Source organism: Canis lupus, chromosome 12 (assembly GCF_048164855.1).
Source record: "Canis lupus baileyi chromosome 12, mCanLup2.hap1, whole genome shotgun sequence".
Lineage (NCBI taxonomy): Eukaryota > Metazoa > Chordata > Mammalia > Carnivora > Canidae > Canis > Canis lupus.
The window spans coordinates 64,737,391-64,754,938 of NC_132849.1; the positions used below are offsets into that span (position 1 = coordinate 64,737,391).

At 60.6% G+C, this 17,548-nt stretch overlaps 1 protein-coding gene and 1 long non-coding RNA gene across 11 annotated transcripts; both read left to right on the plus strand.

Annotated features, from left to right (window-relative positions):
* The first annotated feature begins 209 nt into the window (after window positions 1-209).
* Window positions 210-5,842, plus strand: TMEM18 (transmembrane protein 18). Of its 2 annotated transcripts, none has more exons than XM_072771299.1 (5): window positions 210-375; window positions 1,635-1,755; window positions 3,126-3,180; window positions 5,386-5,479; window positions 5,564-5,842. In XM_072771299.1, the coding sequence occupies exons 1-5, from the start codon at window positions 319-321 to the stop codon at window positions 5,651-5,653; spliced, it is 417 nt and encodes a 138-aa protein (XP_072627400.1). In that variant the 5' UTR covers window positions 210-318; the 3' UTR covers window positions 5,654-5,842. The 2 variants fall into 2 exon arrangements, with proteins under 2 accessions (XP_072627400.1, XP_072627399.1); XM_072771298.1 differs by lacking the exon at window positions 210-375 and adding an exon at window positions 684-947.
* A 2,367-nt stretch (window positions 5,843-8,209) lies between these two features.
* Window positions 8,210-15,775, plus strand: LOC140601840 (uncharacterized). 9 transcript variants are annotated; one of them, XR_012004954.1, is made up of 7 exons: window positions 8,210-8,931; window positions 10,243-10,354; window positions 10,548-10,890; window positions 11,190-11,294; window positions 11,468-11,637; window positions 13,286-13,467; window positions 14,449-15,774. It is a non-coding gene; the product is annotated as an uncharacterized lncRNA (long non-coding RNA). The 9 variants fall into 9 exon arrangements; XR_012004955.1 differs by having other exon boundaries at window positions 11,482-11,637; XR_012004951.1 differs by having other exon boundaries at window positions 10,548-11,294; window positions 14,449-15,775.
* Window positions 15,776-17,548: the final 1,773 nt, after the last annotated feature.

The following is a 17,548-nucleotide window of genomic DNA, read 5'->3' on the forward strand; positions in this document are numbered from 1 at the left end:
CGGTCCCTGTGCCCTCCGTCCCCCCGGGGTGCAGGCAGGACGCGGAACCGTGGACACCGACGCGCTCCCCTGTCCCGCCGGGAGGGAGCCCATCCGGGACCTACTTCCGGTTCCAGCCCCAGACGCCTTCTAAAGCCGTGGGATACCGCGAGACGTGACTCCGGTCCCCCACAAGCGGATATCGCGAGATGGCTGGATCCGCGCAAGTTTCGCGACAAGTGGAAATGCCGCGAGAGGCGACGCCGGAGGCGTTCCCCGTGCGAGCGGTCTGGGCGGGGACAGGAGGCGGAGGGGGTGAGGGTGGGCCTTTCCGGAACGATGCCGTCCGCCTTCTCCGTCAGCTCCTTCCCCGTCAGCATTCCTGCCGTGCTCACGGTAACTCGCCGCCTTCCTGACGGCGCCTCGGGCGGTGACAGCTGGGGCCGCTCAGGGTTTGCCCGCTTCCGCGTGGGCGCCAACCGCACCGGACGGCGCGTGGGGGCGGGGCTCGGCGGGCGGGGCTCCCGGGGCGGGGTTTGCGCGCGGTGGGCGGGCGCCCAGGGGCGGGGCTTATGTGCCGTGGAGGGGCTTGGTGGGCGGGGCGTCTAGGGGCGGGGCTTGCGCGGTGGGCGGGGCTTGGTGGGGCGGGGTGGGCGGGGCGTCCCTAGGGGGGCCCCGGGGCGGGGTTTGCGCGCGGTGGGCGGGTCCCCGGGATGCTGGCGGCGGTGTGGACAGCCCCGCGGTGGAGTTGCTGGGCGGGGCGGCGTGAGCTCCGGAGCGGCCCTGGCGGGGTCCTGCACGCCCCGTGCTCCGCCTGTCCCGCGGGTGCCCTCCGCACCTGGTGGGGCAGGGAGCCGTGGCCAGTTGGCCCTGCGGAGGCGCGCGGGAGCGGCGGGGGCCCTCCGAGAGTCCCCAGGGCTCTGCGGGACGCGGAGGCAGGGCCGGCCTGGGAAGGGCAGACCTTGGGTGTGAGCCTGCATCAGGACGTCTGAGATTGGGGGGGCTCTGAGCACGTGGGGGGGGAGCTGGGCACCTGTGGGGGGAAATCCGAGTACCTGGGGGGGATCTGGACACCGGGGGGGGGGGATCTGGACACAGGGGGGATTTGGGCATCTAGAGGGTGAATCAGCACGTGGAGGGTAGGTGGGCATCTGGGGGTATGGACATGCCCCACAGAGTTGAGGAGACCCGGCATCTTGGTGCTATTTGGAAGGCTCACAGAAAGTTTGGAGAAAAGAAAATCTGGTAGACTGGGATGCCTCGGATTTCCCAAGGCCTTAAGTACTTGTGTAAAAGATTCAAGGTAGTTCTTGGTAAGCCTTGGAGTCACCAAGTGCATCTCCTGACCGAGTCACTTAATGTCCTCCTCAAGTCACAGGATGATCCTTAGAAACACCATTCTGTTCCCTACGTTGACGGGGCAGGTCCACAGGCACAGGCATCACACCGGCGGTGTTCCTCTTTAGAGCCAGGGCAGAGGGTTCCTGCTGCATCCTGCCCTTCCCTTCTCCGGCCCCCGTGCCTACGAAGCCTGTGGGGAGGGCTCTGGACCCCTTAGCCCAGGGAACGCCCAGTAGCGAGGGACCACTGCCCTCCCTGACCCACAGACCCGGAGCCCCACCTGAGCTGACGATGAGATGACATGTGTCTTGTAGCAGACGGACTGGACGGAACCGTGGCTCCTGGGGCTGGCGGTCTTCCACGTGCTGTGCCTGCTGCTCACATGTCTCTCGTCCCAGAGGTACAAGCTGCAGGTCGGGCATTTCCTGTGCTTAGGTGAGTACGACAAACAGCTGCGCAACGCCGATTGCTGTGTGATATGGCCAGGTGCGGGTGGGACACCTGAGGGCTGTCGGCAGGTGTGCACCTCCCCTGTCAGCGCTGATGAAGTCGTTTCCAGTCTCCCTGCATTGCCATCAACTGCGATGAGTGCAGTGAAGGAAGAGCACCCCAGGTATTGTGAGGCGCCCTGTCCACATTGCTAGAGGTAGCTGAGGTGGGCCGCGAGCATGATCCGTGCACGGCCCAGAGGCAGGCCCCTCGAGCAGCACGATGGCCTGATCGGAGCAGCTGACGGGCTAGAAACAGCCTGTAAACTTCAGAACTCTGTGGGTCTGTTACTGTCTAGGGAGAGGACGGGGTGCTTTGCCCACTCACAGTAATAAATAGACACTGTTCTCCATGTGCACACACACTGGTCATTTCACTGTCAAACCAGCACAAAATTAACTTTAATCGGTGCAGCATCTCTTGCTACACTTTTGCAGATGAAGCAGAGAGGTTCCCTAACCCCCCGGGTCCCTTAGCGCCTGGGTGGCACGGCGGAGACTCGGGGTGGCGTTGGAGGCGCAGCGCCTGGCAGAGATGGTGCCGTCCTCCCCCCCATGCCTTCTGAGTCCTGCCTGCCTCCCCTCACCTGGCTCTTGGGCTTTCCTCATGGGCCCCGTTGGGTCCGTTCATGGAGGCAGGAGTGGAGATTGCAAACCCGGTGTGATCTGTTCTGTGATTTGGGTCAAGGGCAGCAAGGCTCACACGTTGTAACTTACCGAGGAATGAAAGCATCGGTGTTGAAAGCAGGTTGCCCTGTGCTGGTGTGTTAGCAGCAGGCTGTGGGGCCGCCTGCCGGGCTCAGGAAGGCCCTGCCGGGGAGGCTCGGGAGCATCACGGGTTGTGCCGTGGCCGCTGTCCCGCTGGGCAGGGCTCAGGAGCCCAGGAGCATGGCCCTGGGAGGCCGTGCGGGCAGGAACAGGTTGCTTGGAGCTCTGGGCATCCTGCTGCCAGCGTCTCCGACAAGGGAGCCCTGATGGGTCAGGTAGGGGCGCAGGCAGAGTTGCACATGCGTGAGCCCTGGGTGTTCGGGCACAGGACGTGGATGCCGCCCTCTGCACCTGCTCCGCAGCTTTGGACTCAGACCACTGAAGCTTTAACGGGTCTTGACCTTTCTCGGTTTTCTTCTGTTAAATGGTTGGGGTCCATAATTTTAAAATCTTACAATTTTGACCTCATGCTTTCTGTAGAAGTTAGTTTTCTCATCGAATTCTTACTTTTATATTTACGTTAAATGTATCATCGCAGTAAGAACGTGTGCTTCTGTAATGTCAGCTTTGGTCACCCCAATCCTGATGCGTAGTTTCTCTCTTTTCTAGTGATTTTAGTTTATTGTGCTGAATATATCAACGAAATAGCGGCGATGAACTGGAGGTAGGCCCCTCCCCCCCGTTGTGACTGTGGTGAGGGACTGCACTGCGGGGGGGCATGTGCAATGGGCACAGCGTGCAAAGCACCGGGGTCAGAGAAGTGCGGGAAGCCAGGCTGCCTGAGCCCCAGGGACACCGAGGGCCTCTGCACTGATAGGTGTAGGTTCGAGGGCTGGCTTGTCAGCTGTTCCGGGGTTTGCAGATGGGCTCACACAGTTCGTGGCTGTGGGACAGGGTTCCCGGGGCCTCTGTACAGTGGCTCTAGCTGCAGAATAAAGAAGGCAGGACCTTGGAGAGAGCTGGGAGTGCATGTGGGCAGGGCGGCGGGGGTGCCCGTGAGACCCCACGTCCTCTCGAGGCCTCGGAAACCCCTGGCCACCCTCCTGAGGTGGGGGCAGCCCAGGACCTGCAGCAGGTCACCGCGGGCGCCCGCATCCCCGCCCTCTGTCCTTCGCCCCTGTGTTCAGCTCTCGCTGCATCCTGTGGAGAGTCAGGCCTGTGCCTACGGCTGCACCCGCGCAGGACATGCTGTGCCCACCGGGAGGGCTTCACCCGCGACCCTCCCACTGCGTCTACACGCGGTTTTCAAACCGAGGTCCACAGACCCTATCTGGGCCACAACGGCTTTTATGTGGCCTGTGAGCTGGAAAGGGTTTTGGCGTTTCTAAGCCCTGAAATGTTTAACGCTCTTAAACATAAAGAAAAAAGAAAGACTAGTTCTGGACTGAACAGGAAGCAGGTGACGCCTAGACGTCTGGCCGGTCCAGGAGGTTGTGGCACGCTGCGCGCGATGCTGTGCATGTCCCGACCAGCTGGAGCACCTGCTCTGTCCACCCCCCGCCCACCTCCTGCCCCCGCGGGTACTGGGGACCCGTAGAAGCCAGATGGACGAACACTTCCTCCCCTGCCACCCACCACCCTGCCCTGCACTTTCGGGGCTGCCTGTGGCCCAGCACCTCCCACCCCACAGCCCGACAGTCCCCCCTGAACCCCTGTCCTCAGCCCACGAGTCGGCAAGGTACCACCTCGTGGTGGTACCGACCCCCATCTCTTTCCATCCTGAAACCACCGGCTCGTGGGTTCCCAGGACCCCACCTGCCAGTCTCCGCCCTTCTCAGGGCCACCCCACCCCCCAGCCCTCCGCAGTATCCTCCGTGAGCGGGGGCACCAGCCTTCCCTGTGCGCCACCGCCGGGCCAGCCGCTAGGATGGTGATGCACATCCGGAGTCACCCCGGGCGGGGCTGTCCCCATGGCGCTGTGCCCCGTGTCTGTGCTTGCGGCAGCTTTGACCACTTGGACCGTGGGCCTCACTCGCCACCCTGAGGTTCCTCGGGAGGTTGTGGCCTTTGACACAGCACGAGCGAGGCTTTCTCCATCCCGCCGGGGTTTGCCCTCGCACCCGCGACAGCAGCCACCTCCCGAGCGGTGCCCTCCTCGTGCTCTGCCAGTGGCGAGTGGCTCAGCGTGGCCACAGCAGTCTCTCCACGTGCGGGCCACCGTGAGCCATGTCCTGAGCCCGGGCAGCCCCTTTCACGCACTCACGGAGTGCAGGGGCCTTTGTGCAGTCCATGCCCGAGTCCATGCCCGAGTCCATGCCCTCCCTGCTTCCTGTCTCTCCGGTCGATCCCGACACGTGTGCCCTGACCGTCATGATCCGGCCCTTCCTTGATGCCTGGCCCCTCTGCCGCCGTCCCTTCCTGAGTGACGGTTCTGCGTGTTACCGTGTGGCCGCAGGGGGACCCTGGGTGCAGCTGGGCCTGCCTGTGGCGGGTTGAATTCCCCGGTGCCCTGAGCCTCCTGGGTGTGAAAACGCCGTGTGGGCGAGTGTTCCGCAGGCGGGGTGCCCGCCCTGTGCCCGGCTCGGCCTGGTCCTGCCTGGTGGCCCGCAGGAGCCTGCAGAGCTGTGACGGGAGTAGAGCATTCCGGGGGTCAGTTCGCCGTTACCCATGGCGCGCAAGTGTGTCCCTTGCCCAGCATGCCCTTGGGTTGGTTGCGGTGCTCCCGGTCCCCCCGGCATCCTGCCCTGTTCCCCGCAGGGCTGCCGGCCCATGTCCCGAGGGGGTCGTGGGGCAGCAGCGCAGAGCCAGGGGGAGCCGTGGGCGGGTCGTTTGGAGGCAGGCAGGAGTGCTCCAGGAGCCACATGTCGCAGGGTGTCCTACCGACACCGGTTCTCATGCCAAGTAATTTTTCATTTTTTTCCTGGAACAGGTTATTTTCAAAATACCAGTATTTTGATTCGCGGGGAATGTTCATCTCTATCGTGTTTTCAGCACCGCTGCTGCTCAACGCCATGATCATCGTGGTACGTGTTTTATAGCCTTCCAGCCTCTAGCTCCATTCTGTGTGTTTGCTGCTTCTAAAGACGTCTCAAAATGATTGTTTTCAGATTCTGTGGGTCCGCAAGACTTTGAACGTGATGACTGACCTGAAAACCCTGCAGGAGAAGAGAAGAGAAAGGAAAAGGAAAGAAGAGTGACGCTGGGACGCGGGTGTGGGTGTTCCTAGGGGCCTCTCTCCTTGGCATTGTCCTTGGAGGGCTCGCGTGTGCGTCCTGGGGCCACCTCGTCAGGCCCACCCCCGCCCCTCATCGTGGCGCCGTCTCACCCAGCACACGCGGAAATCATCCTGAAAATAAATGCTGACGTCCATGTGGGTGTCTCTCGAACCTGGGTCTGTTGGGACTTTCCAAATGTATGAACCCGTGGTGTCTGCGGAGCGCTTCCGGAGTCCCTCGTTGTTCGTGCCCTTTGTGTGAGCGGAGTAACTATGAAGCGTCTGCAGTGTAAAACCTTCAACAGGTGACGAGCCGCACTGTCGTGCATAGGCACCGTCACCCGCGTGGCCTGCACACGGTACATGGCAAAGTCGGTGACGTTCTGGGCCGTCCTGGGGGCTGGAGCCCGGGGCGTGCCGGGCAGCCCCCGCGCTGGGGTGACGTGGCCCAGAACCTGCGCCGAGCCGCAACAGGGAAGCCCGGGCTAGAGGACCCTACTCGAGATGCCGGGAGTCGGGTCCTGAGGACGCGCGCGCTTCTGAGCGCAGGGAACCCAGGCCCAGGAGGCGAGGCTTCCGTGAGCGTCCTGCCGCCCGCCCTGGGACGGGAAGGTCATGGCTCCCTCGGGCCCTCGCAGCAGTTGCAGGCGCTATGGTAGGAAGGCCTCGAGGTCAGGGTTCCCTGGAGAGCGGGTGGTGGCCTGTGGAGCGAGTGAGGATGCGCAGCGACGCGTGCAAGTGCCAGCGACAGCTCGGCTGTTGCAACAGGTAGATCCTTCTACCCAGTAGCCAGGTTACGTCCCTTCCACGCGGATCTGCTGCGACTCCGAGGCGTCCACTTCCAGGCTCCCGCCCAGTGTGGGACCCGCTGGGGTCCCGGGAGTAGATCCCAGGGGCTGGAAGCGCACTGTCCCGAACAGCAGCTGCCGTGCTCGGGGGGTTTGACGACAGCCATTTGTGAACAACCGTCTAAATGTCAAAGATTTTTCTCCTCTAAGTGAAACCTATTCTTCAGATTTCAAATAAACCAACGATATGAAGCACCTGCAGGCAGCGCTCTGGAAGACGTTGCAGTTCGGTCTCGAGATGCAGGTGATGTTTCCATGGACCGTCGGGTATAAGCCGAGGAACTGCCTCCGGAGTTCTGACCGCGCTCCCCTGAGCCCAGGGGACCTTCCAGGTGGATCCTGCACGCGCTTTACCCTGACCCGTGCCGGTTCCTGCCTGACGTCTTATTTTTGTGTCGAATGTAAAAATGACACGGAAGCAGCGTCCTGCATTGGGCCGGGTTTCCAGTCTGTGGGGCGTGGATGGTGCCCATGGGCCCTGGGCTCCCGCGGCCTGGCAGGCGGGCAGAGGGAGGGCCAGGACATGCTCCGTGGCCCGCGTCCGGGTGTGAGCTCCCCCGTGTGGCAGCTCCGTGAGCGCGGCCTCTGCGGCCTCCGCGTGTGCGTGGGATGTTGAGGGGACACTTGTACTTTGTCTTCACACGGAAAAATTCTTTTTTTGACTGTCTAGTACGTGCCTACTTGGTGGCTTGAATTGTGGCGTTAGCACAGGTCTTCCGTGCCCAGGAAGGTCCCGCGTGTCAGCTGGCCGGGCGCCGCGGGGTTGAGGCCTGTGTGCCATGACGGGTCCCCCTCGCTCTCGCTTGAAGCAGGCGTTCAAGGACACGTTCACGAACAAAGACGAGAAGAGATTTGTGATAAGAATATGTTTTGCGTATTCCAAATCTGACACCTTTGGTTTCTTGATTGTTGGAAATAAAATATATATTTAATAATATATGGCTTTTTCTCCTGAAATGTTTGCTTTGACCTTTCTGTGCAGGAAGCAGGGGCTCCCAGGACATGGCTCCGCATCCAGCCCCTGGCACCGAGCGCCACAAACCCAGAAAGTCAGACGGTCCGCGTGGAGCATGAGCAGCACGGCAACCACGTGGGCTGACGGTGACCGCGGCAAGGACGTGCTACACGGGCTCACCCGTCCCAAAAAGTCACAGTCAAAAAGTTTTAACTTGGAATATTTATTGAGTAGGAATTCAGAATAAGGAATTTCAGTGCAGGTGACACTTAAACAGGGAGCTGTGGTGACCCAGGTGACCCGTTGGGGGAAGGACCTCCTGTTCCAAACACCCTTCTTTTACCCCGTTTTAGAGAACACGTTTTCACTGCATCCTGCACCACTCTGTGTCGAGAGGATGAGAAGCCTTACTAATCGTCAAAACAGGAAGGACAAATGGCCTTTTTAAAGATTTATTTATTAGAATCCCAAGCAGGTTCCCCACCTGACGTGGGGCTTGATCTCACGATCCTGAGACCATGACCTGAGCTGGATGCTCAACGGGCTGCTCACCCAGGCTGCAGGGAGGGCTGCGGGGGGCGGGGGGAGGGTGGTGGGCCACAGGGAGGGCCAAGGGGACGGCCGCAGGGAGGGCCGAGGGGAGGGCTGGGGGGTGGGCTGCACGGTGGGCCTCAGGGTGATGGGCTGCAGGGATGTGGGCGCAGGGTGGGCTGCAGGGGAGAGGGCTGGGGGGTGAGCCGTGGGGTGCTCGGGTGGGATGCAGGAGCCCTTCCCTGCGTCCTCCGGTGGCACGGCTGGGGCCTGATGGCCGTGAGGCCCAGAGGCCCCGATGCTCGGATTCCCTTGTGATGCGTCGGGCTGCCTCCCGCTGGCTCTTGGGTGGGCCACGTTCCACCCTGGAGACATGCCTGCTCTGCTCTCTGCGGCGTCCTTGGGAAGCTCAGTGCTCCACTGCCAGGTCCGGGCTGGTGGCCTGGGTGCACGCTGCGGGGACCGGGTGCCGGGGAGCAGCTCCCAACTGCCGCGGGCCGGCCAAGCTGCGAGCCAGCGGGCCCCAAGGACCTGCGCCCTCCCTGCACTGCCTCTGCCCACCCTGTGCTTCAGCATTGCCACGGAGACCTGGGCGCAGCCCCCTGCATCCGGCCTCCTCGTCGTCTCCCTGCCTGGTGCATCCTCGGGGCTCGAGCTAGCGCGATCCCACGCACACGAGGACCTGTGAGCCCCGAGGACCCGTGAGCCCTGACTGTTGACACTGCCCGGGGTGGTGCCTTCTTGTCTAGGGTCGTGGCTCCCGTTTGTGCTGATCTTCCTTCCCGTGTCCTCAGCCTCCAGACCTGGTTCAGAAGGGCCTGGTGATGGCATTCGGGGCTCCGGTTCCATGGTGAGCCTGTGGGCGGGTCATTTGCAGACACAGCGGGGGACTTGCTGTGTCCACCTGCGGGCAGCAGGCTGACCCCGGTACGTCTGTTTTACTGTTTCCTCTCCCTGTCCCCATGTTTGGGTCTGGCTGTGGTCTGCGTGGACTTTGTCCGCCCCTGGGGCCCGAGTGCGTTCTCCTGGGCCGGGGTCTGCTCGCCACCGCCAGTGGTTTGCACATGGTCCTGAATGTGGGCTGTGGGGGCTCCCGCCGGCCGTGTCCGCTTGGCTTGTACATAATTGCCGGTGTTTTCGCCGTGGAAGGAAATTGTCCAATGTCCATTTGCTGCCCCCACATCTTTCCTGAAAGTCCATTTCTTTTTTTTTTTTTTAAGATTTTATTTATTTATGAGAGACAGAGAGAGGCAGAGACACAGGCAGAGGGAGGAGCAAGCTCCATGCAGGGAGCCCGACGCGGGACTCGATCCCAGGACCCCGGGATCATGTCCTGGGCTGAAGGCGGCACCAAGCTGCTGAGCCCCCCGGCTGCCCGGTCCATTCCTTATAAAGCATTTCTTGAGCCCTTTGAGCACAGTCACGTTTCAATATGTGGCACCATTTTCAGTGGCGACGTAGTAGCCAAACCACGTAAACTCCATTTGCTCAAGGACCTCCTGGTCCTGGAGATTCAGAGTTTCTCTACGTGTTTTCCTGACATGAGCGACACACTGATGTGTGGCTTCAGAGGCAGATGTTTGCACGTTAGTTATTGACGTGGAACGAATCCTGCAAGGGAGACGAAGCGAAATACGGGCGGACGCTTTAGGACCGTTGATACAAACCGCGAATCCGGCTCAGGATGCCGAAAGCAGCATCTTGGCCCCCGTTTCCCCGGCCCCGTGCACTCTCGGCGGCGGCGTTACAAACCTACCCCGCTGGTGAACAAGCACAGATGTTAGCTCCTTGTTTTAATTTCCATTCCGTTGATGACCAGTGAGGCTGATGGTCTTCAAGCGACTATTGACAGTTTGTGTGTTTTGGGAGTAACTTACCCATGCACTTGATTCTTCCGCAATATTGCCCCTTAAAATACGTGGTGCTGGTTTTATGTATTAACGTCAATAACACATGTAAGGCAAAGCTGTCTTTCTAGTTTGGGGTTGGATTTCGGCCGTTGTCAAAAGAGTTTAGAACTCTGGGAAATCCCTGTGTTTTCTGTATTTCTGCCCCCGCCTCGGAGGGCGCAGGGTCTGCGACGCCGCAGCCCACCAAGCGAGTCTGCCGCCATCGCGTGCGTCCCGGCAGGAGGGTGACACCCAGTGACGACGAGGTCACTTCATGGCCGGTGCTTATTTTACGTAGGTTTTGGCCGACGTTAAATGCCTCCGTGGTTTGTTTCGTTTTCTTACCCAGACTTGCACGACCACGAAGGTTCCTGGGAGCAGCTCCTTACTCTTCATGTTCTGTCCTGTGAGGAGTTAGTGGAACCAGAGTGACAGGAGCCAAGCTGTCACTGCAGGTGAAGGTACGTGCATTTTATGGTGAAACTGGTGATGGTTAACAAAAAAAAAAAAAAAAGTAAATTCAAACCATTTCCTTTTCATGTAAAAGTCTACCCCCAGGATCTCTGAGGACCCTCTTGCTGTATGATATTATCCTATTATGTTTACATTTTTGAAATCCATTTGAGGGCACCTATGGGGTTTGTCTTTTTTCAGCCTGACCTTCGGCCTGAGTCACTCGCCTCGCAGCTGCCGTCGGCTCTGGTGCCGTGGGAGGAAGGGGGTGCGTGTTCGTCCGGCCGTTGGGGTGCCAAGCAGCATTGGACCCTCCACCGAGCAGAGTAGCTGTGGCGCTCAGGGCAGCAGAGGTTCGCGTTGGTGCCTCACATCCGCCCCCCGGGAGAGGCGCCGAGGCCCTGGGCCTTCCACGGCCCATCCCACCCACATGGCAGCTTCGTGCCGGCAGCAGGTCACGCACGGTCCCTGGCCTGAGGTCCCCGGTGCGGGCACTGTGGGACACTCGCTCCTGGCGACTCTAAAAAGGTGCTGCGAAAACAAGGTGTGTTTTGAGAGCGGTTAGCACGTAGGACAGAGGCCCCGGTGAAGACGGCCGCGTTGGCCCTAGCCCTGACCCGCGCCGCGGGCGCGTTCACTCCTGGCTCCGGCACAGCGGACAGGGTGTAAATGCGGGTCCCGGGGGCTCGCTCACAAGCCGGCACGGACGGAAATAGTGTCTTACGGGAAATGAGGCCTGGAGGAGGGCGTCTTGGGAGGGGGTGGGTTGGTTTGCACTTCCAGCTCTTGGAACTTGTTAGAGACGCCGCATCAGCCAAATCGCTGTTTTTTCCTGAATCTCAGTTTCCCCTTGAGAAAGAAGTGCGTGTGAATGGCTGCACAGCCCTCTAACGAGGCCTCGGTGAGGAGCGAAGGATGCGAGGAGTGCCAAGTTTCCGTGGAGCGCAGGTGGGGCTTCTGGGGGGCTGGCTGCAGACAGGCTGGGCCGAGCCCTGAGAGCCGTAGCCGGCGCCCGGAGGGCGCACGGGGGGCACGGAGGGCACAGGCCACGAGGCCGCTCACCTGGGCGCTTGCTTACTGCGGGCTCTCCGGGCTGCTGAACCCTCGTTCTCGGCGAGGAGGCATGTCTTCACAGACACCCGCACAGGGCGCTGCAGGCTGAGGGAGGCACCGTTGGAAGCCTGGCGCGAGGACCCGGCCGCCGTCTGATGGAAGGCAGCAGCCCCGGGCACCGTGCTTTGCTCTCCTGCCGTCGGGACGCAAGCTCACCGGGTCCTGGTTATGCTGTCAGGTTAGTTTCCAGTTTGCCAGAAGCTGACCAAGGACATGCGCCGCCAGAGGAAGACGAACAGCGGGGTCCCGTGCATGCGCCTGGGAACCCCCGGGAGGCACGCGTGCCCAGACCCTGGACGCCACTGGAATTAGTGCACACATTTAATTATAATGTATTTGCTAGTTTCTGGAACACTTTTTAAAGATGAAGCTTAAGTAAAGGCGATTGAACGTGGAGGGGATAACGAGGCTGTACCGTCTGCTGCTGCGGTGCACGGGGAGCTCATTACCGGCCCGGTGTGTGGGGCCCCGAGGCGTGCGGATCAAAGGCCTGGCCCTGGCCCTGCAGTTTCCTCTCAGGAGGGCCTTTTAATGATTAATTTAAGTTGGAAGCTGCGGGGAGCATCTTGGTCCCTCGCGCCACGTCTGAGCTCAGAGGGCCTCGCGGCTCCGGAGACAGACGAGCAGCCTGTGGGGACCCCTGGGCACACGGACTCCCTGCCCCCCGCACCCGCGTTCCTGCTCTGTCGGGGGCGCGTCACCACAGACCCACACACAGCAGCGCACACACAAGCAGTGCTTCCCGCTGCGCCCCAGGCCCCGGGAGTCTGGTGTAGACGTGCTCCCCGAGCCAGCAGCTGCGGAAGGTCAGCAGCAGCATCCGGGCTCCCGGTCCGCTTCCCCCCGGGCCCCCGACACGGCCACCACCTCATTCCGCGCCGCAGTTAGACGCGTATTGCGTTTATATCTTCTCCCTGCCCGAAATATTATCCGAGCTCCAGACGTCCTCACCCCACCCCACTCCCAGCAACTACTGATGTTTTCACTGTTTTTAGGAGTTTTGCTTTTTCCAGATTACTGTATAGTAGGAACCATCAGGGGTGTGACCTTTTCACGTTGGCGTCGTTCACTCGGTCATGAGCACCTAGGTCCTCCATGGCTTTCATGGCTTGTAGTTCATTTATTTTTAGGGCAGAATGACATTCCATCGTCTGCCTGGAGCACAGAGTATCTATCCATCCCCGGGTGTGTGCGTGGAGCACAGAGTATTTATACGTCACCCGGGGTGGGCGTGCACCATGGGGTATTTCCCCGTCACCTCCTGAAGGTCGTCCTGCAGCTCCCAGTCTGGCCAGTTAGGGGTACAGCTGCCGCCAGCCTCCGTGTGCGGGTCTCGAGTGCCCATAGGCTTGGGCCCCCCGTGGACCCCGAGGGCTGCGAGGCTGGGGCACGAGAGCGTGTCCCGTGCTGCAGGAAGCCACCAGCCGTCCTCCACCGCGGCCACACCAGCTGCCTCCCCTCCTGCGCCCAGCCTGCCCCCCCCGACGCGGCCTGGGTCCCACAGGTGTCCTGTTGCCCAGGTGTGCAGCGGCATTGCATTGTTGCTTTAGCTCGAAGCCGTGTGACGTGCAGCATCGCGTCATGTGCTTCTTGCTGCCCTTCCTCCTTCTCCGGTTACCTGTGTGCTCAGATCTTTTGCCCTGTTTTAAGCTGGGTCATGCGTGTTCTGCTTGCCGAAGACTCTTGTGTTTTGGATGACCGCCCTGCCTCAGGTGCGCTTTGCAGCTGGCCCCTCGCAGCCTGTGCTGCCTTCTCACCTCTCGACAGCGTCTCAGCGAGAAGGCTTCAGTTCTGAGGACTCCAGCCTGTCTCTGTCGCTTCCACAGATGGTCCTATCGCGACTGCATCTGAGAAGCCGACCCCTGGGTTGCCCGCCTCTTCTCCCCTCTGACCACAGCCTGGGGCCCAGAGCGAAAAGGTGACGACGAGGCACCGAGAATCTGAAAATGTAGACTTGACTTGAGAAGAGGCCCCACTCGGGCTGCTGGGTGGCGTCAAGCAAACAAGGGTAGGGGAGGGGAGGGGAGGGGGGGGCCAGGCGTGGGCAGGGTCAGGAGGGGTGTTGGCGGGCGGGTGAGCAGGCGGGTGCTCTCAGGATGGCCCTGTCTCGCCCGCCCGAGCCCACGCGTTTCTTCTACACACGTTAGAGCAGGGGGAGCTTTCCCCTCTAAGGTCCGTGTGCAGGTTTGCATCAGGTATAGCCGGTGTTCTGGGGATGCCGCTATTTCCTTCTGGTCCCTCAGAAGATTTTCTGATGTAGAATAAACCAGGAGAAGGGAATAAATAGAGTCTCTGCTGGTGGGTTGGAAGCAGGACAGTCACGCAGGGGAGACGGTGCAGGACAGGGCGCGTGATCCGTAGGGTCCATTTGTCACACGTGGCTGAATCGTGGCCACGTGGGCCCGACACGGAGGCCCTGGACAACAGGCTCCCACTCCCGTCCCACCAAATGAAGGAAACGGAAGGTGGTGTATGAGGCCGGCTCTCCGGGGCCGCGCGTGCCCAGCCCTGAGCCTTGCAGACGCCGGAGCTTCATGGTTCCCCGAGGTGACGGTGACGTGATTCACAACCAGAGATCTTAGAGAAACGTATCCTGGAGTTTGCCCAAGATTCAACCTGAAAAAACAAAATTTGGTTTGGTTGTCGTCACAATAAGGTCACTAAGATACGGTGAAGGCTGGCGGCGAGGACTTGCACGCAGAGGAAGCTGTAGGTGGCGACTCAGGCTGCGCTTTCAACAGAAAATAATGCTTTTCAGGGGATCCCCGGGGAGCTCAGCGGTGGAGTGTCTGCCTTGGGCCCAGGGCGTGACCCCGGGGTCCTGGGATCGAGTCCCGCGTCGGGCTCCCCGCATGGAACCTGCTCCTCCCTCTGCCTGGGTCTCTGCCTCTCGCTCTGTGTCTCTCATGAATAAATAAATAAAATCTTAAAAAAAAAAAAAAGAAATGCTTTTTCCGTTAGCACATTATTTTTCCTTTTCTTGTTTCAGACTCTTTGTTGAGAACACCTCTGCTTTTAAGAAGACTTCTGTGGTCCTTGTTTATTATGTAGGAGGCTCGCCCGTTCCCAGGCCTCAAAGGACAGTCTGTAAGTTCTGGAAGCTTCTGGCGGCATTGGGTTGTGGTGCCTGCGCGCTCGCTGTCCGCCCCCCTGCTGCCGTCTGCCCTTTGGGCCATCGGATGGTCAGGCCGGGGCAGCCTCGGGAGCGCTCCAGCAGGAGGCTAACAGCAATCCATTGTGGTCGACACGACCGTGCGGACGCCGTGCTACAAGCCGAGGACAGAATTAGGGGCAGGCCCTTGCCAGGTGCTCAGCGTGCGCAGCAGGACGGGCTCCACAGGCACACCAACGATTCCGCGATGTGTTCAGCGTCCACCCGCCCCCTCGTGCCAACGCAGGCCCCTGCGTGAGCCCCGTCGTGTCTCCTGAGGCCCGGTCTGCACGAACAGTCCGCGCAGATCCTGGGTGAGGACTCCACGCAGAAATCCGCCCGCAGCCGGCTATCACCCCATGGGTCTACCCCCTCTCCAGCACGCCAAGAACACTCGACGATCTAGGGAAAATACCACAGAACAGTGTTCTGATCTCGGTGGAGAAAGAAACTTTATCCTTAGACAAGATTCTTAAAAAATCTATTTTTTTCCTTAAAAAACCTATTAACAGCGAAGGGAAAATGTAAAACAGTGACTACGTTCATGTTATGAATTTTTCTTTCTCAAAGATGCCTCGAAGACCGTGAATGGGCAGCGTTGGGAGAAGCGGGCTATGCACGAGGAGCATGGGGAGCGCGGGGAGCACGCGGTCCCGGTGGGAGCACACGCAGGGCTCGCACATCCACCGGTACAGAATCAGGCCAAGCGTGGACAGGTGCTTCCTGGGGTGGCTCGCTGGGGACGACGGCACACGATGTCCACGGCCAATTAGGCTGTGAAATCAGAGAGACCCAGAGGAGCACCGTCAGCCCGTCCTGCCCACTACGCCTGAGTCCCCCAGTGAGACACGGGGACGCTCCTTCGCCCAGGACACCACCACTCGCTCTGAGCCTGAACATCCTTAACGTCTCAGAACCAAAGTGTGAGCGAAGAAAAGTCACAGAGAAACTTGATGCACGTGTGTTGATTCACAGAAAGTTGAACTCACGTGAGCTGGGGCAGTACGTGACATGGTGCACGCACGCCTGTACAATTACGGAAACCAAGGACACGGGAAGGGCAGGTTGAGGATGTCACTTGTTTCTGGATGCAGGCAGGGCTGGAGGCCACGGGTCCAGGGCGTGCAGGGAAGGGGTGAAGCCAGGGGGTCGGGGGGTGCAGGCAGGGATGAGGCCAGGGGCTGGGGGGTGCAGGGAAGGGGTAAAGCCAGGTAGCCGAGGGGTGCAGGGAAGGGGTGAGGCCAGGGGCTGGGGTGCAGGCATCTTGACGGCGTCCTCTGTCCTCGGGGCACAAGCTACAAGGGTCCCGGTTTATCACCACAGCTCCAAGTGTGCTCTGCTTTTTATTCATTAATAAGATGTATTCTAACCGGAAGTAAAATAGTCGTAAAATAATAATAATTTTATTAATATATAATAATAATTTTAGAAATTACAAAGTTTAAATGCATCTAATGTTTATGTTTATACTGTTGATGAACATTTGCTCCTATATCCAGTGGGTCACCTATTGGTGGGAGAGAGGAGGGGAAACAGGGAAACAGGCCAGCGAGCTGCCTGGTGGGCCTGCCCAGGGGCTCCGTGCATGGCAGGGACACACAGGTGGGGGTTACTATCTACCAAATTCTGAGCTGAGTGCCAGCGGGATGGGGGGGGAACCTCACCTGGGGGAGCCTCACCTGGGGGCACCTCACCTGGGGGAGCCTCACCTGGGGGGAACCTCACCTGGGGGACCTCACCTGGAGGAGCCTCACCTGGGGGAGCCTCACCTGGAGGAGCCTCACCTGGGGGAGCCTCACCTGGAGGAGCCTCACCTGGGGGACCTCACCTGGAAGAGCCTCACCTTGGGGAGTCTCACCTGGGGGAAACCTCACGTGCGAGAGCCTCACCTGGGGGAGCCTCACCTGGGGAGGACCTCACCTGGGGGAGCCTCACCTGGGGAGGACCTCACCTGGGGGAGCCTCACCTGGGGGGGACCTCACCTGGGAGAGCCTCACCTGGGGAAGCCTGGCTCTGTCCTCATCACCGACCCCACAGCCATGGCCACCCGCACGCACGTCCTGGCTCCGCTTCCCCTTGTCCACTGAGGAGCACCTCTGCTGGATGCACATGTCCCACCTGCGGCCCCAGCCCCTCCTCACCGGGGGCCCCCGGGACCCTCAGTCTCCTCCTCGTCCTGCTCCCCTGCAGCTGCCCTCGCGGAGCGGTTCCGGGTTGGATCCCTTGGTTAGGTTTTCTGATAATCACTTTGTCTACTCACCTGTTCGCTCCTTAAAAGAAAAATAATTACAAAACTTCACAGAAAAAAATATGTTTAGTGATGGGCTTCATCGCAGGTGAGATTGCCCCAGCGACTGTAAATTCCTCGTGAGGGAGGCCCCGGGTCACAGGGTCACAGGCAGCGCAGGTGGCCCCCCTCCATCTGCCTGCGGGTCTGCCCCAAGGGCTGAGGAACCGAGGGGCTCCCACCCCAGCCCCCGCCTCCCGGCGGTGCCTTCCTCGCTGGGGACGATCCATAATCCAAGCCGGGAGCTCACCCTGGACCCCAACACCGCGAGTGTTTGCGATGCCGAGAACACGGGCTGAGCTGGGTCCGGGTCCCGCCGCACCTGCTGCGCTTCCCCACGGCCGTCACCTGCGGCCTGGCCTCGGCCACACGCGGCAACACGCCGGCTCCTATGGCCTCGCCAGGCCCCCGGCTGCTGCAACCGAGTCACTAACGTGCCTGGATCTCTAAGCCGCAGCCGGGAAATGCACCGACGGGGCGCACGCGGCCTGAGATCCAAGGGGGCCCTCCCGACAGGTGCCACTCCTGACGCGGCGCAGCCGCCCACCAGCGACTCGGGAGCAGCAACAGCTGTCGGGCACTTTGCGGGTAATCACGGGGAATACCTGGTGCGAACACCTGTATCCGTTACCTATTCTGCGAAACACGGCG

Excerpts from the sequence above, each read along its gene's own strand:
- TMEM18 (XM_072771298.1), top strand. The coding sequence starts at position 693 with ATGCTGGCGGCGGTGTGGACAGCCCCGCGGTGGAGTTGCTGGGCGGGG. Across the intron at positions 1,756-3,125 it reads CGGGCATTTCCTGTGCTTAG|TGATTTTAGTTTATTGTGCT; the intron begins GTGAGTACGACA and ends TCTCTTTTCTAG. Across the intron at positions 3,181-5,385 it reads ATAGCGGCGATGAACTGGAG|GTTATTTTCAAAATACCAGT; the intron begins GTAGGCCCCTCC and ends TTCCTGGAACAG.